At 42.2% G+C, this 25,055-nt stretch overlaps 2 protein-coding genes across 2 annotated transcripts in view; one reads left to right on the top strand and one right to left on the bottom strand.

Annotated features, from left to right (window-relative positions):
- Positions 1–10,913, bottom strand: part of kalrna (kalirin RhoGEF kinase a) — a 675,519-nt gene extending 664,606 nt beyond the window's left edge. The window contains exon 1 of the mRNA XM_048598757.1: positions 10,672–10,913. Within this exon, the coding sequence (XP_048454714.1) occupies positions 10,672–10,738 (67 nt within the window). The 5' untranslated portion in view covers positions 10,739–10,913. The remainder of the gene's footprint in view (positions 1–10,671) is intronic.
- A 1,514-nt stretch (positions 10,914–12,427) lies between these two features.
- Positions 12,428–25,055, top strand: part of LOC109938955 (ropporin-1-like) — a 44,187-nt gene continuing 31,559 nt past the window's right edge. The window contains exon 1 of the mRNA XM_048599524.1: positions 12,428–12,539. The gene's annotated coding sequence lies outside the window, so the exon portion shown is untranslated. The remainder of the gene's footprint in view (positions 12,540–25,055) is intronic.

A 25,055-nucleotide genomic window follows, 5' to 3' on the forward strand; every position in this document is an offset into this window, starting at 1 on the left:
GCCTAGGCCCTTCTGATGAAGGGTCTAGGCCCGAAACGTCAGCCTTTCTGCTCCTATGATGCTGCTTGGCCTGCTGTGTTCATCCAGCCCTGCACCTTGTTGTCTCGGATTCTCCAGCATCTGCAGTTCCTACTATCTCTGATTCAACATGCCCTGGTATCACCTCCTTCCACCCCATGCCCCAGAAAGCATCCTCTAATATTGAGGGACAAACTAGGCCAATGGGATGCAGTGCTACAGAAGCTGATTACTCTTTGGGGAATACATTCTGCATCAGTAACTGGCTCTGGCACAGTGCACCATCCTGAGATGAGACTCTATGCAGACATCCCCAATGTGAGAAAGTAACTAAACGCATGTTATCCTGACTTCACGCACATCGCTGGCTAAATTATCCAAAGTTAGGCCAAGGTCTGTTATACAAATTCATATGTCATTCACCAAAGATCAAACATTCTGCTTCATAAGGAGCCCAGAACAGCATTAGAAAATGGTTATGGGAAACAGACAGGACAATGAGGTGAGACTACAATCTGATCAGCCATGATCTCATTGAATGACAGAAGAGATTTGAAGGGATGAAGGTCTAATCCTGCACCTAAATCCTATATTCCTACTATTTAAAGGATCAGGTTCACAACTTATAGGTAAGGTGGTTCATTATAACTTTATTGCAGCTGGGTAAACAAACTCCTTACATAATCACTTTACTCCAAAATCTTATTAAATGATTATATGAGTGGATTTAGTTACACAGGAGCACAGAAGAGTTTATTGTTTTTAACTGACATCTTTATGAGGTTATAATAAATTATTTTTTCTCTGATCTCTTTTGTCATTGTTTCAATGTTTATTTGGACAAAGTTAATAAGTGTGGAGTCCCTACAGCTTCTGCTAATTATACTTTCATTACCTGATCAAGTAACACTTTTATAGGATTGTAGGAACAAGAGTTTCATTTTTCAAAAACTTATGAATTTCTTTTTGTACTTTATTTCATACATATCATAGTTACTATAAGGTTTGTTGGTTCTGTACTTATATCGGATGAATGGGCATAGAAGGATCGTGAATTGGCAAGGAGAGAGTGAGGGCCACTGAGAGGTAGGCAGGGATATGAGTTAGATTGCTAGGCATGGGATGAGAAAGGGGACAATGAAAGTGGCGATGAGCATGGGGTGGCATGAGTCAGTATGTCAAATATAACGGGTCATGGAGGTGCAGCACAGGTAGGCACTAAGTGGCATGAGGGCACTGAATGGAGAGGATGACGGGATGTGAGGGATGAGGGACAGAGAACCTAAAATGCCTCCAAACAACTTAAAAAAAAATGCTAGGAAACTAAGACGAGCCTTTTAACCAGCATGCCTTGGCATTTAACTGTGCCTTGGGCTACCTTTGATTTTCTTTTGGTAGCTATGGGCCCAAACCCATCTTAGTTCCACTTCCACAGAGTGAAAATAATGCCTAAAGGGGCACTTTACACCGACGCCAGGACAGGCACTTTCCTAACTTGAGTTACCTTGGCAGTGAAAAGTCAGTCCAATGGGTAGAACTGAATGGCCCTTCCTCTCCTTCCCTGCGTGTAGGTTCAGAGGTAACACAGGTCAGCTGACCAGGTGAGAAAATACAGAATGAAGATCCTGCTGTCTTCACATCTCCCTCCTGTAGTTCTAGACATGGAAGACTTGAGAATGGCCTCACCAAATGTAACCATTTGAGACCCTGAAACTGAAATTCAAGAGCCTCACTTAAGGGTCTCATGCCATCTTCACTAGAGTGCAACCAGCAACCAGCTGCCAGCAGGAATCACACCACACCCTGGTATTCACCCTAATATTTAATAGTGGAAATGGAAGGGGATCTGAATCAAGACCCCTCTAATCTACAAACTGACTCCACTATGTCACTATCCCAGCATCCCTAACCCCAGCCAGGGTCTCCTTGTCTGACCCTGATAAACTAGCACCAAAGTACCATCACTGAACCTCTCCTAGGTTCCACTGCAGTATCAGAAGTAGCCACAAATTTTAATTTCACTTACAATCCACCCTCACTCTAGGACATCTGGGGGCAAAATCCCCTCACAGGAACCAGGAAGCCTGTTTTTGGAATGTTAAAGGCCTGAATGTGACATAGCCCATTGGATGTCCGAAAAATGACCACAGTGGGATTGTCACCAGTTTTCCAGCCTGTGAATGGGACCCTGCTACGATTATCAAACTTTCAATGAGTAGGAGATTGCACAGAAATTGCTCTTGGAAGAGATAAAATGCTATGTTGCCTGTAAGCAATTCCATGTGAGATCGATAAATTTAAAACAAAGAAATAGTAATGTAGTTGGAATTAGGAATATTTTAATCAACCTGTTCAAACATGTTGTAACATACATCCAGAGTAAGTGGGACTTGAAACCAGACCTTCTGGCGCAGAATGGGGGTAGCTACAACTGTACCACAACAGAATTTTAGTTATAAAGTCATAGAGTCCTACCGCACAGAGATAGGCTCTTTGGCCCAAACTTGTCCATGCCGACCAAAATGTCCATCCACGCTAATCCCATTTCCCTACACTTGGCCCATATCTTTCTAAACCTTTCCTATCCATGTATTCATCCAAATGTCTTTTAAATGTTGCTAATGTACCCGCATCACCCACTTCCACTGGCAGTTCATTCTATATGTGTAATGCCTTCTGTGTAAAAAAGCTGCCCCTCAGGTTCCCATGTATTCTTTCCCCTCTTACCTTAAACTGATGCCCTCTAGTTCTCGATTCCCCAACCCTGGGAAAAAGACTGAGTACATTCACTCTATCCATGCCTCTCATGATCTTATACACTGCTTAAGAGCCCCCATCGGTCTCCTACACTCTAAAGAAAAAAGTCCTAGCTTGTCCAACTTCTCCCTATAACTCAGCTCCTGGAGTCCTGGCAGTATCCTTGTAAATTTCTTCTGCACACTTTCTTCTACATTCCTTCCTGTAGCAAGGTGACCAAACCTGAACACAATACTCCAAGTGCGGCCTCACCAACGTCCTGAACAACTGCAACATAACTTCCCAACTTCTATACTCCATGCCCTGACTGATGAAGGCCAGTGTGCCAAAAGCCTTCTTCACTGCTTTGTCTACCTGTGACTCCACTTTCAGAGAACTATGCACCTGAACTTGAAAGTCCCTCTGTCCCACTACACTCCTGAAGGGCCTACCATTCACCATGAAACTCCTACCTTGATTTGGACTTTCCAAAATGCCACACCTCACACTAATCTATATTAAACTCCATTTTCCATTTCTTGGCCCACTTCCCCAGCTGATCAAGATCCTGCTGCAATTTCCGATAACCTTCCACACTGTCCACAATACTGCCCATTCTAGTGTCATCCGCAAACTTACTAATCATGCCTTGTACATTCTCATCCAAATCATTGTTATAGATAACAAACAGCAATGGGCCCAGCACCGACCCCTGAGGCACACCACTAGACACAGGCCTCCAGTCCGACAACCATCCTTCCATTATTGTTCCCTGCTTCCTACCATCAAGCCAATTGTGTATTCAATTTGCCAGCTCTCCCTGGATTCCATGTGATCTAACCTTCCAGAGAAGCCTACCATGTGAAACCTTATTAAAGGCCTAACCGAAATCCATACAGACTATGTCTACCGCCCTGTCCTCATCAACCTTCCTGGTCGCGTCATCAAAGAACATTAACAAATTTATGAGGCATGAGCTCCCACGCATGAAGTCATGTTGACTACTCCTAATCAAACCCTGTCTTTCCAAGTGCATGTATATTTTATCCTTCAGAATCTTCTCAAGTAACTTACCTACCACAGATGTTAGGCTTACTGGTCTATAATTCCCAAGTTTTTCTTTACAGCCCTTCTTGAATAAGGGCACAACATTCGCTCCCCTCCAGTCTTCCGGGACCTCATCCGTGCCTAACGATGATGAAAATATATCAGCCAGGACCCGTGCAATTTCTTCTCTAATCTCTTGCAAGGTTCTTGGATATATCTGGTCAGGACCAGGAGTTATCCACCTTCGTATATTCTAATACTTCTGACACCTCCTCTGCTGTGATATGGACTGTCCCCAAGATATCGCCACTAACTTCCCCAAATCTTCATGTCTTTCTCCATGGTAAACACAAAGGAGAAATATTTGGATATATATCAAACATGTAATAGTTATTTATTTATTAATTACTGTTATTATTTGTTGCTGTTTGCGGGACCATGCTGCGTGCAAACTGACTGCTTTGTTTCCTTCATTTGTAGTGTGACTCCATTTCAAAAAGCATTTCATGGGCTGTAAAATGCTTTGTGACACTCTATGGTCATGAAAGTCATGACACAAATACATCTTAGTAAAAGCAGGATTTGCATGCCAGAAACGGAATCATCAGGACATTTTTTTCATATCTCTTCCATCCTCCAATCCGTGTGATCTCATGAGACAACAAGGTGTAGAGCTGGATGAACACAGCAGGCCAAGCAACATCAGAGGAGCAGGAAAGGTGATGTTTCGGGTCGAGACCCTTCTTCAGAAATGGGGGAGGGGAAGGGATTCTAAAATAAATGGGGAGAGAGGGGGAGGCGGATAGAAGATGGATAAAGGAGAAGATAGGTGGAGAGGAGGCAGACAGGTGAAAGAGGCGGGGTTGGAGCCAGTAAAGGTGAGAGTACGTGGGGAGTTAGGGAGGGGATAGGTCGGTCCAGGGAGGACGGACAGGTCAAGGAGGCGGGATGAGGCTAGTAGGTAGGAGATGGGGGTGGAAGGAGTGGATAGGTGGGAGGAAGGACAGGTTAGAGAGGTAGGGGCGAGCTGGCCTGGTTTTGAGATGTGGTCGGGGGAGGGGAGATTTTGAAGCTTGTGAAGTCCACATTGATACCATTGGGCTGCAGGGTTCCCAAGCAAAATATGAGATGCTGTTCCTGCAAGCTTCAGGTGGCATCGTTGTGGCACTGCAGGAGGCCCAGGATGGTCATGTCATCCAAGGAGTGGGAGGGGGAGTTGAAATGGTTCGCTACTGGGAGGTGCAATATTTTGTTTGTTGCGAACCGAGCGTAGGTGTTCCACAAAGCGGTCCCCAAGCCTCCACTTGGTTTACCCAATGTACAGGAGGCCACATCTGGAACACCAAATACAGTATACCACATTAGCAGATGTGCAGGTGAACATCTGTTTGATGTGGCAGGTCTTCGTGGGGCCTGGGATGGGGTGAGGGGGGAGGTGCAGCGGCAGGTGCAGCACTTCCGTCGGTTGCAGGGAAAAGTGCCAGGTGTGGTGGGGCTGGAGGGGAGTGTGGAGCGGACAAGGGAGTCACGGAGAGAGTGGTCCCTCTGGAAAGCAGATCAGGGCGGGAAGGGAAAAATGTCTTTGGTAGTGGGGTCAGATTGCAGATGGCGGAAGTGCCGGAGGATGATGCGTTGGATCCGGAGGTTGGTGGGGTGGTACGTGAGGACGAGGGGGATTCTGTTTCGATTGTTATTGCGGGGAGGGGGTGTGAGGGATGAGTTGTGGGAAATGCGACGGACACGGTCGAGGGCATTTTCGACCACTGTGAAGGGTAAGTTGCAGTCCTTGAAAAACGAGGACATCTGGGATGTCCAGGAGCGGAATGCCTCATCTCGGGAGCAGATGCAGCAGAGGCGAAGGAATTGGGAATAGGGGATGGCCTTTTTGTAGGAAGGTGGGTGAGAGGAGGTGTATTCTAGTGATTTCATTCCTTGATTGTGTTACAAGAATAAACAATGTCAGAACAGAATTCAACATTGAGCTTCAAGTGGGGTCTTTACAATTTTTACTTTGTAGGTACTTCAACTTATACTTGTGACAAAGGTCAAGGTGATTGAATAATTAAGCACTCGTCACCAATTATTATAAAATATTAAAGTAAAATATTGTTATTTTAAATGTATCCTGCACACTATTCTTAATTGCACAGCACCACATTCCAAGTAAAGTAACTGCTCATAAGTAAATTCTGTATTTGAGCCAGTACTGGGCAATGACTTATTTTTTCCCTCAGTAAATGGAGAAAAATATAAGATATAAAAATATATGTTCCATATCATTCACAAGCACCAGAAATGACTCAACATTGGATATCTGGACTGAACACAGATCTCACAATTGATGATGAGTGGCAAATTAATTAGCTATAATGCCTTGAGACCTCAAAGAAGTGTCTAACAAAGCAAAGATTTTGTTTTAGTTCAAATGATAACCAACCTGCAAGTCAACTAAAGTAGTCAAGCTGCTTATCAAATGTTTCCAAACCATTAAATACCTGATTCCATTAAGCTCAAAATCTAAAAACAGAGGGAGTAAGTGAATTTGATTAATCTTCAATAACTATTTAATTGCATAGTCAGTTAGTAGTTAATCTTGCTTGTATTACCTAACACAGATTGATGAATGCATCCACTTAAATCAACCCAAAGAGCAAGCGTTCACTCTGCCTCTTAGAACTAGTCATTCCTCTGTCATGTCACTGACTTTTCTTACCTTAACAGCAGTTGCACCATCTTCTGCAGACCTTTTATAACAACTTATTAGGGCCAGTTTTCCTATTTTATCTTGATTTCCTTTTAATTTTTGAACTGTCTTAATATTGATCTAAAAATTGGTAATATGTTAAAAGTAGTGCCACTGTTAACTGAGAAGATTGAAGAGGAAAGTGGTGTAATAATCACATAAAATTTGATACTGCAAAGATATAAGCATTCCTGTATAAAGTAAAATGTAAACATATACTTTAAATATATACCACATATAGCTTATGGACCTCATAGTTTTACCCATGGGAGATGGTAATGGTGCTATCAGAGGTCAGAGATACCACTCTGGGAGGATGTGGGTTCAAATCCCACTATGGCACCTGGTGGAAATTATGTTCAACTAATAAATTCTGGAATTGAAAGCTCATTAGTTACCATGATTACTCTAAATGGTTGAACTAAAAATCCTTAAGGGAAGCAAATTTGCCATTCTTATCAATTCTAGCATACATGTGACTCCAGATCCATAGCATTGCAGTTGTTTATTAGTTGCCCTCTTAAATGGGCAAACACAGCATTTGGAGTGGCCAGTGATGCTCATGTCTGATTTAAAAAAAGTTGGCTCATGGATTTGATAAGAAGAGGATGTTTATTTCATCAAGACAGCATTAATATGGTGGTACATGGGAGGGTTAGTTAGAAATAAAGTAGAAGTTGGTTTAAAGTAATATAAAATAATGAAATAGCAATGAATATTTATTGGTAGGTAAACATTAAACAGAAGATAAAGTGAGAAAGGAGGAGGGTCCCAATGTGAGATGGCAGCCTGAAATGGACAGTAGTGGTGAGGATGTAGGCTAGCTGTTGAAGGATTAATGTATTATGTTGGTGGGTAAGTGACTGCAGACTTGAGCGCTATCTGGGAAGTTATGCGGCCCCAAACATTATTAGCAGAGAAGGAACCAGAGGTAGGCTGTGGTCCTAAGCTCAAGGCAAGCACTGTGCAGTGTTATGTAGAGCTAACCATCTCAAAAATTAAACGTTTAGGGATACAGTGGAGTTGGTAGCATGAATATAGCCTTGACTTCTGGCAAATGGTGTAGCTTTATGCCCTAAAATTGAATCAGGCAGCTGGCAGACTGGCAATGTGCTGTGAAGGAACAAAGAAGGGGCAGTCCTAAAGAAAATAAATTTAAATAGTAGGAAGTGCTGGGAGTTATAAATAGAGATGATCACAGCACCACCTAGCTTGGACATTCAGCTAGCAAGACAAAATCATGTACTTCATGTAAATCGTTTGAATTTAAAACTAAGTACAATAACTAAAGTATTTTGAAAAAGTACTATTCAGAAACATTGACACATGCCATGACATAAATCTGAATGTGACAGACCAAAGTGATAGCTATAGGCAGTGCATATTACATACTAGAACTTGTATATAATTCAACTTTTAATATATAACTAGTGTTTCTCCAATAATGTTGCTCAATAAATCAGCAAATAACACAATTTACTTTTAACAATAGGCACATTATGAACAAATTGCAACGGGGAACTGACACTTATAGAAACTACTCAATATTTACAAGACCTTTTATATGTTACAAACACGTCACATGGCAGGTTCATAAAGAGGCTGAGACTACACAAAAGAGCAATATGTTAAGTATCATGGCTAAAGAATGCCAGGAAGTAAACTTGATGCTTACTCAAGAATATGTTATACGTAACACTTCTAATGTATTATAGATGCGAGTAGAAAAAACAGATTTTTAAAAACTAGTGTTTTCTTTTTCAAACTTTGATTGCTTCGTCTAATTTTTGAATAAGAATTTTTTAACAAAATAATGTTAATAAAAATGGATTCTGTAATAGTATAAATATTACAAGACTAACAAACTGTCTTAAAGTCAAAGAATTACTAAATTTAATTACTGGTTATTACTTTTAATTATTGACAGCAATTACAAAAGGCACATTTGCTACGTATGGCTATGCGCATTTGCTGATGGAAGCACATTATTAGTTCAGGAGTTATGTAATCTTTAGCAATGCTGCGTGTGTTATCACAACTCTGAATACAAGAATGGAGTCATCCCAAAGAAATATCAACTTTACACTACCTATGTAACAGGTTGCCCAGTGTTCATCCATTATTTTTGTCAACATTTTAAAAATTGAGAACAGGCAAGAACATGGTTTCAATTTGTATTCAGTCATGGATTCTGAAATAGGTATAACTCAACTATGTGCAGCATTAGTGTCTATCACGTGCACAACCACTGAAAACTGCAAACGAACCAATTTTTCTCCATAATTTGATGGTCAGCCATCACTAAAGGGTGTAACACTAGGGGTGTTACAAATCCAACCATTTGATTATCAAGCTAAGTATGCTGAGAATGTGAGTGCATTTGTCAACTTCCTAAACAGCCTATAATCACAAATATGACAGGCAAGTTTGTTTATGGCCTAAGTGGATACAAATCATGGAACTCCAAAGGCAACTACCCACTAACAAGAAGCTTCAAACTTCAAAGTCATCACTCAACGTATTTAGTTGACATATCTTAATAAGATTTTCAGAACAATAAAACATGACAAGAGCAGACCTGCATTTCCATGATGTCTGTTATTTTTAACCTTTGGCATGCTGGGGAGCAACAGCTGTGCATCCATAACCCACCAGCCAGCACGGATGAAGATAAAACGCACTCACTGTCAGTCAGTTGTCATGCCTGACCCTGGGCCATTATAAAAAGACATGCTAGCAAATGATGACTTGAGGCACAACATCAAATGTAAAATTAGATATTTTTAAAAAGGGCAGAAAAATCCATGACAGCCTGGGAGTAGGTGTCATTTTAAATCCTTGAAACGTGGTGATGGTAAAGTTATGGCAAATCCTTGAGTTCTACTCCAAAAAATCACAAATCCTTTGTCCCTGCTGTTGATGTGTATGTTAATGTGGCTATTTTATGAAATGTGAGACAATGATTATTACACATCATTATGATGGCAAAATAATCAGGTTTCAGTGGTATTATTAAAGTGAAAGAAGTATTGGTTCATACTGTGATGTCTCACTACAGGCACTGTGAACATTAGCATGTTGTATAAAGAGAAAATAATTAGATCACTATAGTTATTTTATTCTTTCACGAGCATGTGAGCGTCGCTGGCAAGACCAGCATTTATTGCCCATCCCTAAATGTCCTTGAGAAGGTGGTTGTAAGCTGCCTGTAACCTTGTTCTCTGAAATGGGGCGTGGGACTCAGTCTTTGAGTGCAGAAAGTTAGCTATCATATTTATTGATTACAAATTGTAACCCTAGACATTTTTTTTTAATACAGCTGTAGCATATCTAAAAATGAGCAGCGAAGGCGGTCCTTACGCTCCATCAGCAAATCCTACAAGCCACACTGTTGGCGTGTGTTGAGAGCTAATATTGCAATGGGTATTTGAGATGTAGCTAGATGGCAACTTCCAGGCCAGTGAAAACGGTAGGGCACAGATTCACGATCAAGCTAGCTAGGTTGTCTGTTGAAATAATTTAACTATAGTCAATACATAGTGTCTTATTGTTTGAAATGCTATTAAGTGTATCTATCGCACATAATACCGTTCTCAGAATTAAGAATTTCAAATCAGTAAAATTTGCACAACGCTTAGTTTTACACAAAACATGAATTGGTTAAAATTCAAACGATGCAATCTTGATTTCCTAGGAGGCACAAAGCGCCATTGAGCTTTCGTTTCAATGCTACTAGCACTGCCTTAGCCTGGCAACTGAGGAGTGTCATTACAGCAAGACAACATCAGTGTTCCTTTCCATTTACAGTGATAAAATGTTATCATCACCGCAATTTCAAAAACATGACAGAGTAAATAAAAGGCCACTGCTGGTTATCTTCATCTCAGTTGTCAAAGACTTCATCCGAGATTTTCTTTTCCAGCATCAGATTTCCTGAAACAGTTTCATTGTTCAATGTACACACGCATGAATACAGTGGGCGAGTCGGCCTGACAGCGGCCACACAAACTCGTGGATTGTGATAGTAATACCGGAGATGCTGCTTCATGCATTGAACGAGGGTGAAACCACTTGCCACCCCTCACAAAGCTCTTTGCCCCTCTCCTCCCCATTATATCCCCACTTACCTGTCTTGAAAAATGCTGCAATATCACCATCGTTGACGCATTCGTCTGCCCCTTCTGCGGAATTCATCGTTGACTCGATGCAGAAATACAACAAATTACATCCACTTCTACTGCAGACTAGGCTCCATATTCGGTGCTGTTAAGCAGTGGTGTTTTGGGAAAGGCTGTGCTCGACTAAGAGCCTCTGTATTTGTCCTCTATTGTTCAAAGGCGCCCTCCTCTCTCCAACAGCAGCATCACAAGAGCAACAATAGACTACACATGGGCTCGCTCAATGCATTTTCACGAGCGGACAGTTCCGGAGCCCTACCACTACTACTTCAAATCTCCCCCGTAGAGGCCTTGCATCATTGGCGAATTCGGTGAAATTAAATCCTTCCTTGCAGCCTACTTCAATGTAACCAGCTCACTGAAACCTTCGAAGGAAATGATCCCAATGACAAGAGATCGGGAGACAGTTACACCGGCCGTCGGGCTGTCTGCATTTTGTTTGGGGGTGTGCGGTTACAAGAAATTTGGAGGAAATGAGCATTGACAAAGACCGTTGAGAGGCAGCGGGTGTCAGTAAATAGATATTGGGGATCTGGGATAGCAAAGGGAGAACGGGTTCTTGCTTGAACAAACTATTCATTCACTGAACCGAATGGTTCAAATCTCATTTAACACAGATCACTGTCCCTGTGATTTGCAACTTCGCAGTGTGCCGAGGAGTGGCCGTATTGCGCCTTCTAGCGTTTGTCGATGCGCCGAACCACATCCGACTTTTCTAAGTCCTGTGCACAATAAATACACCATTCGCATTTAACAATTCAGACTAGAATATGATCCAAATTAAATTATCTTATGCAAAATGGCGGGGGTTAGTCTACATGTACAACCATAATGTGATTGAAAGTGATAGTAATCTGTGACTGACTTGCCCAATAAGGCAATCATAAAGTCATCCTGGCGTTACATTGTATCAAACACATCAGGTTGGCTCCAAAGGTTATTTTTGGGACTGTTCACCCATTCACGCTTCTCTGTAAAGCAGCACAAATGCTCTCATTACAACATCAGCACAGTGCAGTACATTTGTCAATATCGATCAAGGAAAAATATATTACTTTTTAGGTAGTGTGTTCGTCCAGCTTTTACACCTTGTTATCTTACTTTTTAGGTATATCCCTCTAATAACTTTGAAGAATTGATTCAAAACAAAAGCCAAATCGCTGTAAAGAATGTAGTCTTTGTAATTGAGTTAATGCGTAGTTGGAATAACACATTCTCTAAAGACCCAAGCCCACCTGTTGTCCCCAAAATACTTCCTGTAACCACAACCCATCTGCTTGACATCAGCCTGAGCAAGTGTGGATTCATTCATCACACCAATTCCGATTTCTCCTTGAATTTACACGGAACGTCGCCATGTGATGTAAATAAGCGAAGGGACATAAGATTTGTCAGTGATACACAGGGTTGTTTTATTATTTCGATAGTATATTGAAAACATTTGTCTTTTTTTATTGTAGATCACAGCGGGTCAGGCAGCATCCGTGGAGAGAGAGCAAACTGTTTCGAGGCTAGAGGACTCATGGGAGATGCTTGTTGTGCATTAGCTCAGGCTACCGATGATGAGTGGGATTTGATCTTGCTCACAGTGCAGCGGGTACAGAACTTATTCAGACTGACCACACTCAGGCTGATGGGCAAGGTCAGAGCGTAGGCAAATCATTTATGCGGTCACTCAGTTGCTAAGAAACGGCGTAAGCGCAGTAAAAAGGCATTGACCCACAACAGAGAAACATCAGTGCGATACATGAATTATGTGTTATTAATAAGCTGCCATTTAAATCAACGCCAGAAAAGAGCCGTCTAGACGTTTACAGGTATTGGTTACACATTTTATACAAAGTTAATGGTCGTAATGTAGCTTAAATCATATTGGCTAAGATGGCATGTTTTACATTGGTCCACCCTGTATTAGTGACAAAATTACAACCAAGCCCAAATACTTTTTTTTTATCAACTCGACATTTCTCCAGTTTTCACTCTCCCTCGTCCCTGGGCTAATGATTGAAGCTCAGATGTACATCCATTACGAGTTACAACCCTTTGACTATTCTTCACTTGTGAGTTTTAATAATGGCTGGTAAGTGATGGTTTAATTTTGGGGAGTTTAATTTTCAACAGTGAAATATTAGTCAGCAATGACATTTAGAAGCCCTGGCTAATTGCAGACCTGCAAGTTAACTCCCACCATTCCATAGGAACATATGAATAAGTAGCAGGAGTAGGCTATTGATGGTGAGATCTGTTCCTCCATTTAATAGGATCATGGCTGATCTGATTATGGCCTTAGAGATAGTAGGAACTGCAGATGCTGGAGAATCTGAGATAACAAGGTGTAGAGCTGGATGAACACAGCAGGCCAAGGAGCATCGTAGGAGCAGGAAGGCTGACGTTTCGGGCCTAAACCCATGAAGGGTCTAGGCCCGAAATGTCAGCCTTCCTGCTCCTATGATGCTGCTTGGCCTGATTATGGCCTTAACCCGGTTCTCCTGCCTATCCTCATCTTCACCTCTGTCCTAAATGGGGATCCCTTCTTTTTAAGCTTTAAGTCTCCGCTTTCAACATCAATCCTGTCAAATCCTGTCAGGATACTTCAGTAAGATCACCTCTCATTCTTCTAAGGTCCAATGGATTCAGGCCCAACAAGTTTGACCTTTCCCAATAAGGTAAACTCTTCATCCCAGGAATCAGTCAAGTAAATATTCTTTGAACTGCCACAAACATAATTATGATCTTTCTTAAATAAGGAATCCAGAATTGTATCCAGTAACTGTGGCTATCATTTCATCAATACCCTGTACAACTGTAACACAACATCCCGAATTTTATGTTCCATTCCCCTTGCAAGAAACAACAATACCCCATTTTTCCATTTACCTTCCTAATCACTTATTGTCCATGCATATTAACTTTTAGTAATTCAAGTACCAGGACACCCACATCTCTCTGTACCTTAACATTCTGCGATCTTCTCCGATTTAAATAACACATTTTTTTATCCTTACTACTAAAGCGGACAAGTTCACATTTACACACATTATGTTCCACCTGCCAATTTTTTGCCCATTCATGTAACCTATGCATATTACTTAGTAGACTCCTTCTGGTATCTTCACAACTTTCCTTCCTACCTATATTTGTGCTGTCATCAAATTTAGCAAGCATAGGTTCAGTTTTATTTTCCAAGTTCTTTATATATATTGAACATATTGAATACATGGTCGAAGTTGAATCACTAATTCCTGTGGCACTCCATTCATTGTATTTTATTGACCCAAAAATGACTCCCCATTTCCAGTTAGCCAACCAATTCTCTATCCATTTTTAATGAATGAAGGGTTTGTCATATGAGGAATGGTTGAAGATTCTGGGTCTGTACTCAAAGTGGGGGATCTCATTGAAACTTACAGGATAGCAACAGTCGTGGATAGAGTTGACGTGGAGAAGATGTTTCCTCCAGTAGGAGAAACTTGAACCTGTAGGCACAGCCTCAGAGTGAAGGGATGGCCCTTTAGAATTGAGATGGGGTGGAATTTCTTTAGCCAGGAGGAGGTTAATCTGTGGAATTTAATGCCATGGAAGGCTGTGGAGCTGAGTCATTGAGTGTGTTTAAGACAAAGATAAATAGATTCTTGATTGGTAACAGGATCAAGGGTTATGGAGAGAAGGCAGGAGAACAGGGTTGAGAAACATAGAGATAACAAGGTGTAGAGCTGGATGAACACAGCAGGCCAAGCAGCATCATTGAGAAACATATCAGCTATGATTGAATGGTGGAGCAGACTCATTGGGCTGAATGGCCTAATTCTGCTCCTATATCTTAACATGTTATTCTTACACCATGAACTCTTATTTTGTAATATTTGATGGTACACCTTGTCAAATGCCTTCTGAAAATTTAAGTTTGCCACCTCCATAGGTTCCCCTTTATTTACTCAAAGAAGACAATGAATGAATTGTAAAAGAATTTCCTTTCATAAAGCCATGTTGATGCTACCTGATTGCATTGACCTACTTTAATGATAGATTCCAGCATTCTTCCTAATGACAGCTGTTAAGTGAACTGGCCTGTTATTTCCTGCTTCTGTTTCCATCCTTCCTTGATGGACAGGTTATATACATTATTTTCTAAAATTAGGCCTTTTCAGAATCTAGAGCATTTTGGAAAATTAAAACAAATGCGTCTACTATCTCAGCAACCACTCCTTTTAAGACGCTAATGTGAAGTCCATCAGAACTTGGGGACATGTCAGCTTTTAGTTCAAAGAGTTTTCTCAGTATCCTTTCAATGGTGATTGTAATTTTAAGATCTTTCCTCACTTTCACCTCTTATGTAAACTTATTTCTGGGATATTATTCCTATATTCTATAGTAAGGGTAGATACAAAATATGTGTTCAATACAACTGCCATTCCTTATTTTCCATTATTAACTTGCCAGGCTCACTGGGTAGAGAACCAGTATTCACTTTATTTATTTTTCTATTGTAAATACCTGTAAGAACACTTTTGATGTTACATTTCTAGCTAGCTTTTACTCATACTCTAATTTTTCCCTCTATATTATTATTGTACTAATTTTTAAACATTCATCCAATTTTGTGACCTGCTACATGTGCCCTATTCTCTGAAATTTTATACTGTATTTAACTTTCTTAATTAGGCATGGATTAGGTGGCTGTCCCCTAGATACTTTCTTTCTCACTGGAAAAGATCTTTGCAGAGTTTTATGAAAATATTTGCATCAGTGTCTGCCACTGTATCTCTGTTGAATTTTCCCTTAACGATTTCTCAGTTGAGTTTAGTAAGATCTACCTTCATACCTTTATAATCGCCCTTAACTAAGTTTATAGCATGAATACTTGACACAGTCCTCTCTTCTTGAAAGTAAATATGAAATTCAGTCATTTTATGATCTTTGCTACAAAGAAACACCTTTACTATCAGTTAATTAATTAATCTTGTTTTATTGTACATTACCAGATCCAGCCGTGCTCTGCTTGGATCTAGCATGTGGCTACCATAAGGAATTTTTCAAAAATACTCTATAATCTTATTTTCCATACTAATTTTGCAAATTCAGTTCACTCAATCTATATCACCCATGATTGTCACTGTACTTTTTCACAAGCCTTCCATTATTTATTCCATTTGCCCTATCCCATAGTGTATTCAGTTAAGGGAGCCATAAACTACTCCCTCAAGTGACTTCCTATGTTTACAATTTCCTATTGCTATCCAAACTGGCTCACCTTTGTCCCCCTCCACCCACACATCAACGAATACTGGTCACATTTGGACATTGAGCAGTTTTTCCGCTGCCTCCGCCTCCGCGCTTACTTCTTTAACCGTGAGCCTAACCCTCCCTCTCCTGACCCCTTCTCCTGCCTCCAACACACCCCCTCCTCCTGGACACCACCCCAAGGCCTCCTACCCTCCCTCGACCTCTTCATCTCCAACTGCCGTCGAGACATCAATCGCCTCAACCTCTCCAGCCCCCTCACCCACTCCAACCTCTCCCCCGCAGAACATGCAGCCCTCCGCTCCCTCTGCTCCAATACCAACCTCACCAGAAAACCCGCGGACAAGGGAGGCGCAGTTGTAGTATGGCGCACTGACCTCTACATCGCCGAGGCCAGGCCCAACTCTCCAACACCTCCTCCTACCGCCCCTTTGATCATGACCCCACCCCCGACCACCAAACCATCATCTCCCAAACCATCCACAACCTCATCACCTCAGGTGACCTTCCACCCACAGCCATCAACCTCATCGTTCCCCAACCCCGCACCGCCCGCTTCTATCTCCTTCCCAAAATCCACAAACCCGACTACCCTGGTCGACCCATTGTCTCCGCCTGCTCCTGCCCCACCGAACTTATCTCCACCTATCTCAACTCCATTTTCTCCCCCTTGGTCCAGGAACTCCCTACCTACGTCCGTGACACCACCCACGCCCTCCACCTCCTGCAGAACTTCCAATTCCCCGGTCCCCAACGCCTCATCTTTACCATGGACGTCCAGTCCCTGTACACCTGCATTCCACATACAGATGGCCTAAAGGCCCTCCGCTTCTTCCTGTCCCGCAGGCCCAACCAGTCCCCCTCCACTGACACCCTCATCCGCTTAGCTGAACTCGTCCTCACCCTCAACAACTTCTCTTTCAATTCCTCCCACTTCCTACAGACAAAGGGAGTGGCCATGGGTACCCGCATGGGCCCAAGCTATGCCTGCCTCTTCGTAGGTTACATGGAACAATCCCTCTTCCGTACCTACACTGGCCCTAAACCCCACCTCTTCCTCCGTTACATTGATGACTGTATTGGCGCTGCCTCGTGCTCCCACGAGGAGCTCGAACAGTTCATCCACTTCACCAACACCTTCCACCCCAACCTTAAGTTCACCTGGACCATCTCCAATACCTCTCTCTCCTTCCTGGACCTCTCTGTCTCCATCTCTGGCAACCACCTAGAAACCGATATCCATTTCAAGCCCACCGATTCCCACAGCTACCTAAAATACACCTCCTCCCACCCACCTTCCTGCAAAAATGCCATCCCCTATTCCCAATTCCTTCGCCTCCACCGCACCTGCTCCCAGGATGAGGCATTCCACTCCCGTACATCTCAGATGTCCTCATTTTTCAAGGACCGCAACATCCCCCCCTCAGTGGTCGAGAACACCCTCAACTGTGTCTCCCGCATTTCCCGCAACTCATCCCTCACATCCCCTCCCCGCAATAACAACCAAAACAGAATCCCCCTCGTCCTCACGTACCACCCCACCAACCTCCGGATCCAACGCATCATCCTCCGACACTTCCGCCATCTGCAATCCAACCCCACCACCAAAGACATTTTTCCCTCCCCACCCTTATCTGCTTTCCAGAGTGACCACTCTCTCCCCCCTCACCCCCATCCCAGGCCCCAAGAAGACTTTCCACATCAAGCAGATGTTCACCTGCACATCTGCTAATGTGGTATACTGCATCCGCTGTACCCGGTGTGGCTTCCTCTACATCAGGGAAACCAAGCGGAGGCTTCGGGACCGCTTTGCAGAACACCTATGCTCGGTTCACACTAAACAACTGCACCTCCCAGTCGCGAAGCATTTCAACTCCCCCTCCCATTCCTCAGATGACATGTCCATCCTGGGCCTCCTGCAGTGCTACAACGATGCTAGCCAAAGGTTGCAGGAACAGCAACTCATATTCCTCTTGGGAATCCTGCAGCCCAATGGTATCAATGTGGACTTCACAAGCTTCAAAATCTCTCTTTCCCCTACTGCATCCCAAAACTAGCCCAGCTCGTCCCCGCCTCCCTAACCTGTTCTTCCTCCCACCTATCCCCTCCTCCCACCCCAAGCCCCACCCCCATCTCCTACCTACTAACCTCATCCCGCCCCCTTGACCTGTCCGTCCTCCCTGGACTGACTTATCTCGTCCCTACCTCCCCACTACACTCACCTCTACTGGCTCCATCCCCGCCTCTTTGACCTGTCTGTCTCCTCTCCACCTATCTTCTCCTCTATCCATCTTCTATCTGCCTCCCCCTCTCTCCCTATTTATTTCAGAACCCCCTTCCCCTCCTCCATTTCTGAAGAAAGGTCTCGACCCGAAAAGTCAGCCTTCCTGCTCCTCTGATGCTGCTTGGCCTGCTGTGTTCATCCAGTTCTACACCTTGTTATCTCTGATTCTATACTTGGGTCTTTTGAACTAATGTCATCTCTGCATACCTAAGTAACAGAGCCACCACTCTGCCTTTCCCTAGTGTCCATCCAGAATGTCATCATTCCTTGAATATTCTTGTCACCTCAGCAAGATCACTCCTGAAATTTAGAAGGGTCTTCCTCTTGGACTATATTGTTCACTCGACACAGCGTATTTTTCTACCTTCTTATTGGGCAAATGTTTTACAGGATAAGAATTTAGTGTCTGGTATTCATTTTATCTTTTACTCTTGCTGTGGTACCGTTCAGGTGTAGATCTTCCTTTGTACTTGTGTCCCTTTGTGCCTGTCTGTCTTCCAGCTTGTGCCTGTGTATTCTCAAAGCTGTATTTAAATTGAAGGTTTACATGCTTTACTTAAATGCAACAGAAAAAAAAAACAAATTAGGATGAAGAAAGTACTTTTTCACTATCCTTCTTTGTTTCATACTTACTCAATGAAAGATACAGGAGCTCCTCATCAAAAGACTGCAATAGTTCAAGCTGCAAGCTCATTACTTCCTTTTCAGGACTCTTGGAACAATTAATGCAGGCTTGCCAGAATCACACACATCCCAAGAATATTTTTTAAGAAGGATCTCACACTAACTATTAGAGATAAACTTGGGAAGTTAAAATTAGGCAAGGGGTATAACAGTTTGCAATCTATAATTTCCCATTTACAATCTTGACTCAAGTTCAACTTTAGCTCCATAATTTGATTTTACAAATAATTCATCTTGCCTAGCATTCATTGTGACAGACATTGCGATCTGTTATGTTATAGTATTTATTTATTAACATTTCTTTAGAGGTGAATAGCTAATAAATTAAGAAGAGTAAATAATTCATTTTATTTTAAAAAAGGGGTTCAGGATGTAAAAGACAGTGGGCAATACATCAATGACAAAAAGACTACAATGTTTTAAATGATTCATCAGTACATTCTTAGATACAATTTGGGATGTGAATGCATGCTGGGCATAATAATATCATCCTCACCTTGTGCATTAAATTTTTAAAAATCAACATTGGATTCTATATTTATGCTTGATTCGACCTCTCGAAATTCATAATAAATCCACCACTGCTGGTTCTAGGAGGTAAAATAGTTGCACCAAATGGATGTTCAGACCAGATCATTGAGAATGATCTATCTCTGCTATGTGACATCAAATTATCCTTCTCCTTCTCAGGCAGTGTCTCAGGATCAAGGAGGAATTGTTTCTACTCCAAGTCAATGGGTTCTGAGATGGCTGATAATTCCAACATGCCTTTTCAGACTCTCTGCCACATGCAGAGCATGAGGTGTTGAAAGGTTGGCTAGATGAGTTGTGTGGAGAACTATGTGCTTTTTCTGGGACCATGACTTTGCCTCTCCAAGTTACTGATGAAGTCTCTCAATGCATTTGTGCCTTTCAAATTTTCCATTTTAATCAGTCATAAACGAGGGTTTGCCCTCTTCAGGAATGTTTTGAGGACATCCCTAAAGCATTTCCACTGTTTTTCTGGGAGTCTGCTGCTTTAAATGAGTTCCAGGTTGAGCAGCTGCTTTAGGATTCTGGGATTGTCAGGCCTATGAATGACACGCCCTCAGTGCAGCTCGTTTCGATGATTAGCATCACAATACTGAACATGTTGGCTTGGGAGAGGTCTCTGCTGTCGGACCATCTTTCTTGCACCAGATTTAGAGTGTCTTGCAAAGTGACCACAGGTGGTACTTTTCCGATACTTTCAGCTGCCTGCTGTAGGTGCTGCAAGTCTCAGAGGCATATAGGGGAATTGGGATTCACCGCCAAATGCTAAACCACAACCTTAATCTTCAGTTGGCAAACATCAACCCCAAATACTCTTGCTTGCAATTTGCCTCCTTTGTGAAGTTAGCTCCCTTATTTTTGATATGTTTATGAGATGTGGCCATCGTTAGCTAAGCTAGCATGTATTGAATATCCCTAGTTGCCCTCAAAAGGTAGTAGTAAACTGCCTTCCTGAAGGGCTATAGTCCATGTGGTGTAGCACCAGGGCTGTTAGGCAGGTTTTAGAATTTTGATCAAATGACAGTGAAGGAACAACAATATATTTCCAACTCAGGCTGATGTACATCTTAGGGAGAAACTTGCAGGTGGTGGTGTTCCCATGAATCCGCTGCCCTTGTCCTTCTGGATTGTAGGGGTCATAGGTTTGAAAGGGACATTGGTGGCATTGTGGTAATATCATCCAGAAGTCCAGGCTAATGCTCTGGGGACACAGATTAAAATTCCATGAAAGTTGGTGCAATATGAATTCAATAAAAATAACTAGAATAAAAAGCTAACCTAATGACAACCATGTAACTACTATTGATTGTTGTAAAAAAATTTGGTTCACTAATGTCCTTTAGTGAAAGAGGGTCCACAATCTTTATCTGGTCTGACCTACGTATAAAAGCAGACCCACAGCAATGTGGTTGAATTTTGACTGCCTTCTGGGCAATTAGGGATGGGCCCTAAATCCTGGCCTTGACAGTGTCATCCACATCTCATGAAGACTTTTTTTATATAAATGTGCTGTCTAAGGAGCTTTAATGAGTTGTTGCAGTTCATTTTGCAGATGCTACACATTGCTGCCACTGTGTGTCAGTGGTGGAGAGAGTGAGTGTTTTGATGCAGTGCCAGTCTATGCTTTGTCCTAGATGGTACTGAGCTTCTTGAGTGCTTTTGGAGGTGAAATCACCCAGAAGTGGAGGCACTATTCCACCACACAACTGCCTTGTGCCTCGTAGATGGAGGATAGGCTTTGTGTAGTCAGGAAGTGAGTTACTCGCTAAATTCAAAGCCTCAAAACCTACTCTTGTAACCATAGCATTTAGATGCCAAATGCAATTCAGTTTCCCATCCATGGTAATTTCATGATGTTGATACTGGGGGATTCAATAATGGTGATCCTATTGCATGTCAAGGGACAAAGATTAGATTCTCATTTGTTGGAGGTGGTCATTACCTGCAACTTCAGTAGTGTGAATAATATTTGCCATTTATCAGCCTAAGCTTGGATGTTGTTCAGGTCTTGCCACATTTGAGCATGGACTGCTTCAATATCTGAGAAGTTGCAAATGGTACCAAACATTCTACAATCACCAGTGAACATCCCACCTCTGACATTAGGATGGAGGGAAGGTCATTGATGAAGATGGCTGGACCTTGGGCACAACTTGAAGGAACTCCTGCAGTCATGTCCTGTGGCTGAGATGACTAACCGTCAACAACCACAATCATGCTCCTTTGTGTTAGGTGTGCCTCCAACAAACAAACAGTTTTCAGCCCATTCTGATTAATTCTAATTTTGCTAGGGCTTTTTGATGTCACACTCAATCAAGTGTTGTCTTGATTTCAAGGGAAGTTGTTCTCACCTTGCCTGTTGGGTTCAGGTCTTTCATCCATCTTGGACCAATACAGTAATGAGGTCAGGAGGTGAATGGACCTGTTAGAACTCAAACTCAGTGCTTGCGAGCAGGTTGATGTTGAGTGCTTGATAGCACTGTTGACAACCCCTTCTGCTACTTTGCTGATGATTGAGAATAGAATGGTAGGCCAGGTTCAATTTGTTATGGTTTTTATGAATAGGGCTTAGATGGGCAATTTACCACATTATCAGGAAATGCCAGTGTTTGAACTGGACTGGAATACCTTGGCTAGGAGTATATTTGCTTCTGGAATATAAGTCTTGAGTACTTTTGTCAGAATATTGTCAGAACGTTATTGAATTCCCCAGCAGCAACATCATGGATATTACCATGGACCATGACCTACATTCAGCATGTAAAACTATGGTTACAAGAGTAAGTTGGAGGCTTTGAATTTGATGAGTAACTCACTTCCTGATTACACAAAGCCTATCCTCCATTTACAAAGCGCAAGGCAGTAGTGTGATGGAATACTTTATGTTCCTGGCTGATTTCAGCTCCAAAAGAACTCAAGAAGCTCAATACCATCCAGGCAATGACACAGTGGCATTATCACTAGACATTAATCTAGAAACTCAGCTAATGTTCTGGGAACCTGGGTTCAAATGGTGGAAGTTGAATTCAATAAAAAAAATCTGGAATTAAGAATCTACTGATGGTCGTGAAACCATTGTCGATTGTTGGAAAAACATATATGTCCTTTAGGGAAGGAAATCTGCCATCCTCACCTGATCTGACCCACATGTGACTCCAGATCCACAGCAACGTGTTGACTGTCAACTGCCCTCTGAAGTGCCCTTGCAAGCCACTGAGTTAAAGAGCAACTACGGACAGGCAATAAATGCTGACCAGTGATGTCCATGTCCCATGAGTGAATAGAAAGGGTCCCTGGCCTTTGTAGTATCCAGTGCCTTCAAACATTTCATGATATCACGTGGAGTGAATCAAATTTGATAAAGGCTAGAATTTGTGATACTGGGGACCTCAGGAGGACATTTAGGTAAATCATCCACTTAACACTTCTGGTTGTAGATTGTTGCGAATGCTTCAGCCTTGGCAATTTCACTGATGTAGTGGACTCCCCTATGATTGAGGATGGATGTACTTGTTGAACATCCTCCTCCATTGAGTTATTGAATTGTCCACCATCATTCCTGACTGAATGTGGCAGGATATGATCAGTTGGTTGTGGTATCATTTTGCCTTATCTATTGCATACTACTTGATCTGCAGGGAACATAGTCCTTGTTTTAACTTCACCAGGTTGACATTTCATTCTTAGTTATGCCTGATACTGTTCCAGCCATGGCCTTCTGCTCTCTTCTTTGATTGAAGGTGACACTAGAGTGGAGGATATGCCAGGCCATGAGGTTAAAGACTGCTGGATAAATGGACAGATTCATCCAGTCAGGTAGATCAGCAAGGAGGAGATCAAGTAGGTTTTGTCCTCTTATTGGTTCCCTTACCACCTGTGGTATACCTAGTGTAATAGCTATGTCCTTTAGAACTCAGCCAGCGAGGTCAGTAGATGTGCTGCTGAGATGCTGTTCCTGATGGACATTGAAGTCCCCCAACCACAGGTGAAGTTCTGAACATTGATTCTCTTAAACACCTCGGTTTCAGCCTATTGGATAGACAGCATCTGCGGGTGTACAGAAACAGGAACATTTCCAAGACATGCCTCATTAATTGTCAATGCCGATGACAGAGATAATGCTGAGTTTTCATTAATCTATCAGAGAAATGACTGAGAAATCTGAAAAAGTTTACTTCAACAGTAATACAACAATGAGAGACTGAAGATGCCCAGCCTGTTCAACAACTCAAGAAAAACAAGCTGCAAATGGCTCCATGAGACCTGGGCTGATGACCACAGAATCAAGACACTGTGTAAAGGACAAAATTGCTTAGTTTAAACATCTAGGCCACTGCAAACACAGTCAGAAAGATATCAACTGATCCAGAATTGCAAGACATGGCAAGGAAAATTGTGCTTGTCTTAACTAAGCAGCTGTCTTCCACAATAGATTTCACAAGATTAAAGGTCCCTAGATTATTTTAATTACCAGAGTTAACAGAGAAGAGTTCCTTTGCAAAGGAAATTCATGAGATTTAAGGTTTCTAGATAAGGTAATGGACCTACAACCACGTCTACAAAAAAATAACATGTTCCATGACAGATATCTGAGAGATAAAAGATGCTCCAGAAGAGAAATGATCCACAGATCAGAACCAGGTTCAACAGTCTTCAAGTGAAAGGCCTACCATTCATTTGTGTCTGTAAAGTGTATATTCTGGGAAATTGTCAAACATCCAGACAACCTACATTCGTGAAGTCAAAGACTTGTGGTATAGATGGTGTAGTGAAAAATGTAATATAGATATATACATGATTGTAGAATGGGATAACTCTGGGGGAAAGCTTAAGGATGATGCATAAACTAATTATTCTGAAGGGATTAATGTTCATCTTACATAAGCTCTGCCCAGATGTCATACACAGTTGTGTAACCAAGGACCCCTGTTCCAGTTTTTGGAAGGAGCAGATGTATCTACACTAGCTTTCTAAGGCCCCAATAATTGCTCCTGATCAAATGTAATTTGTTACTATCATGTCTGGCCTGCTGTATAGGAAAGATGTTGTGAAACTTGAAAAGGCTCAGAAAAGATTTACAAGGATGTTGTGGGGGGAGGTTTTGTGGGTCTGAGTTATAGGGCGAGGCTGAATAGGCTGGGGCTATTTTCCCTGGGGTGTCAGAGGCTGAGGGTGACCCTATAGAAATTTATAAAATCATGAAGGGCGTGGACAGGGTGAATACTCAAAGTCTTTTCCCCAGGGTGGGGGAGTTGAAAACTGGAGGGCACAGGTTTAAGAAGAGAGGGTTAATATTTAAAAGGGACCTAAGGGGCAACTTTTTCACACAGAGGGTGGTGCATGCATAGAATGAATTGCTAGAGGAGGTGGTGGTGGAGGCTAGTACAATTGCAACATTTAAAAGGCAGCTGGATAGGTATATGAATAGAAAGGGTTTAGAGAGAAATGGGCCAAATGCTGGCAAATGGGACTCGATTAATTTGGATATCAGGTTGGCGCACACGAGTGGCACTGAAGGGTCCACTTCCATGCTGCACATCTCTATGACTCTATGACTTTAATAAACCTTGAGGTTATCAAAGAATAGCACCTT

This window comes from Rhincodon typus, chromosome 7 (genome assembly GCF_021869965.1).
Source record: "Rhincodon typus isolate 14 chromosome 7, sRhiTyp1.1, whole genome shotgun sequence".
Lineage (NCBI taxonomy): Eukaryota > Metazoa > Chordata > Chondrichthyes > Orectolobiformes > Rhincodontidae > Rhincodon > Rhincodon typus.